Below are 1,653 nucleotides of genomic sequence, written 5' to 3'. Positions count from 1 at the left end.
CTTTGTAGACAACCAAATTAATTTACTTTTGTGTTTTAACATCATTTTTTAACTTTATTTTGGTCAATTTGATCGTCCACACCGATAGAGACAGTATTCAGAAAGAGACAGAGAGAGAGAGAAGAGGGGAGGAGTTGATCTTGCGAGAACTTCCGGGCGGGTGAGAATAGCCACTTTCAGAGATATAATCTAGAATCTAGATCTAGATCTAGATCTAGGTCTAGACTGATCTATAAGTAGAGATCTAGAATCTAGAGTCTAGATATCTATATTTATAAGCGAAGTCATTTCGTCACACCATGCCATATAGTCTAATTGGGGTGTGACGAGATGACCGTGTGACGAAATGACTGGTTACCGATTTTCTACATCTAGATCTAGATCTAGATCTAGATCAAGATGATCTATTGAGATTCGGGCCATCAAGTATCATGATTAAGTAGATCTACACCAACTGAACTAATCCAGTCCAGATCTTCCCCTTTGCCGGTAAGCCGCCGGTAAAAACTTTTTTTTGTTTTTAAATGTCACTTCCTAAGTTTTTACGGTGTGTTTAGTTCAGAGTTCAGCCCAAAGTGGACCCTATTCCCCGCAAAAAAACAACAGAAAAAAGACAATCGAACAGCGACTGATGACTTTAAAAGAATGGTTGCATGATTCACGACACTCTAACTAAAATTTGCTGAGCCAGGCCAACTTATCCAACTACCAGCTGTTAGCTCTTGTTTGACATTACACGTGTACAAAACGAAACCGAACTAAAAAAGTATGTTAGCAGAACAGAAGATCCTTTGTAGAGCTTACCTCCAAAGTATTCCCAGAAAGGCACACTATTATCCCGCTGCACCAAGTGGGGACCTTTGAAACTCATCTTGTATTCAAACCTCCGCTTCGGAGCTTGGCCATTAACGCCAAGGGAAACCAGTAACAAAACCAAAGTGCAGAACGAAAACATTGCAGAAGACATCTTTGATGTGGGTCAAACACTGAAGAACGCCACCTCACGGCTAAATGAATTACTTCCGGCCGGCCACTGTGTGGCCAGGCATTTTCAAGACGACAAGTCGTTATGTGAAGTTGGTGGCTAGAACAGCGAAAGATAACACGTCGGGGGCTGAAAAAAGCGCTACATTATAGAACAAATTAAATTCAGGGTGACCATAGTTTACTTTTAACAATATCTTCTTGAGTAACGTAACTTTTGATAGTACTATTTGAAAAACAGTCTGCTATTGCTTTCCTTATCTTGGCGCAGTGCGATTTGATAAATTCGTACCGGCAACCTGTTGCTCTCTCCCCTCTACTGCTGCCTCCGGGGCATGACTTTAACCCTTTACGTGTCATGAAATAATTCGCCTCTCGGCTTACGTAGTATGTTGACACTTCCAGTTTGTCGTGAGAAAGACACGGTTGGTCCCGTCCTCATTACGTGGCTCGTCCTTTGCTGTTACGCTGTCACCGCTGGATCATCTGGAAAAGTGGGATGGGGAACGAGAAGAAGGAACGCGTGCAAAAAAGGCCTTCTGTTTAGTTAAAGCAGTCCTGTGTGTTCTTGAAACATGACTGTGCTACATTTAACTTGTTTGTATCAGTGCAGTAGTATAGCATGCACCTGTGTGTGTGTGGGTGTGGGTGTGTACGTGTGTGTGTGGG

The 1,653-nt window shown here is 42.3% G+C and overlaps 1 protein-coding gene across 1 annotated transcript in view; it reads right to left on the bottom strand.

Moving 5' to 3' along the window:
• The window catches only part of LOC106011450 (protein ERGIC-53), a gene marked incomplete at its 3' end in the record, with an annotated part of 13,368 nt that extends 12,298 nt beyond the window's left edge, over positions 1–1,070 (bottom strand). The window contains 1 exon segment of the mRNA XM_013081174.2: positions 805–1,070. Within this exon segment, the coding sequence (XP_012936628.1) occupies positions 805–967 (163 nt within the window).
• Positions 1,071–1,653: the final 583 nt, after the last annotated feature.

This window comes from Aplysia californica, unplaced genomic scaffold (assembly GCF_000002075.1).
Source record: "Aplysia californica isolate F4 #8 unplaced genomic scaffold, AplCal3.0 scaffold00119, whole genome shotgun sequence".
In the NCBI taxonomy this organism is placed as follows: domain Eukaryota; kingdom Metazoa; phylum Mollusca; class Gastropoda; order Aplysiida; family Aplysiidae; genus Aplysia; species Aplysia californica.
Note: the sequence above shows the minus strand (reverse complement) of the source record. Positions and strands in the feature narration are given on the sequence as shown.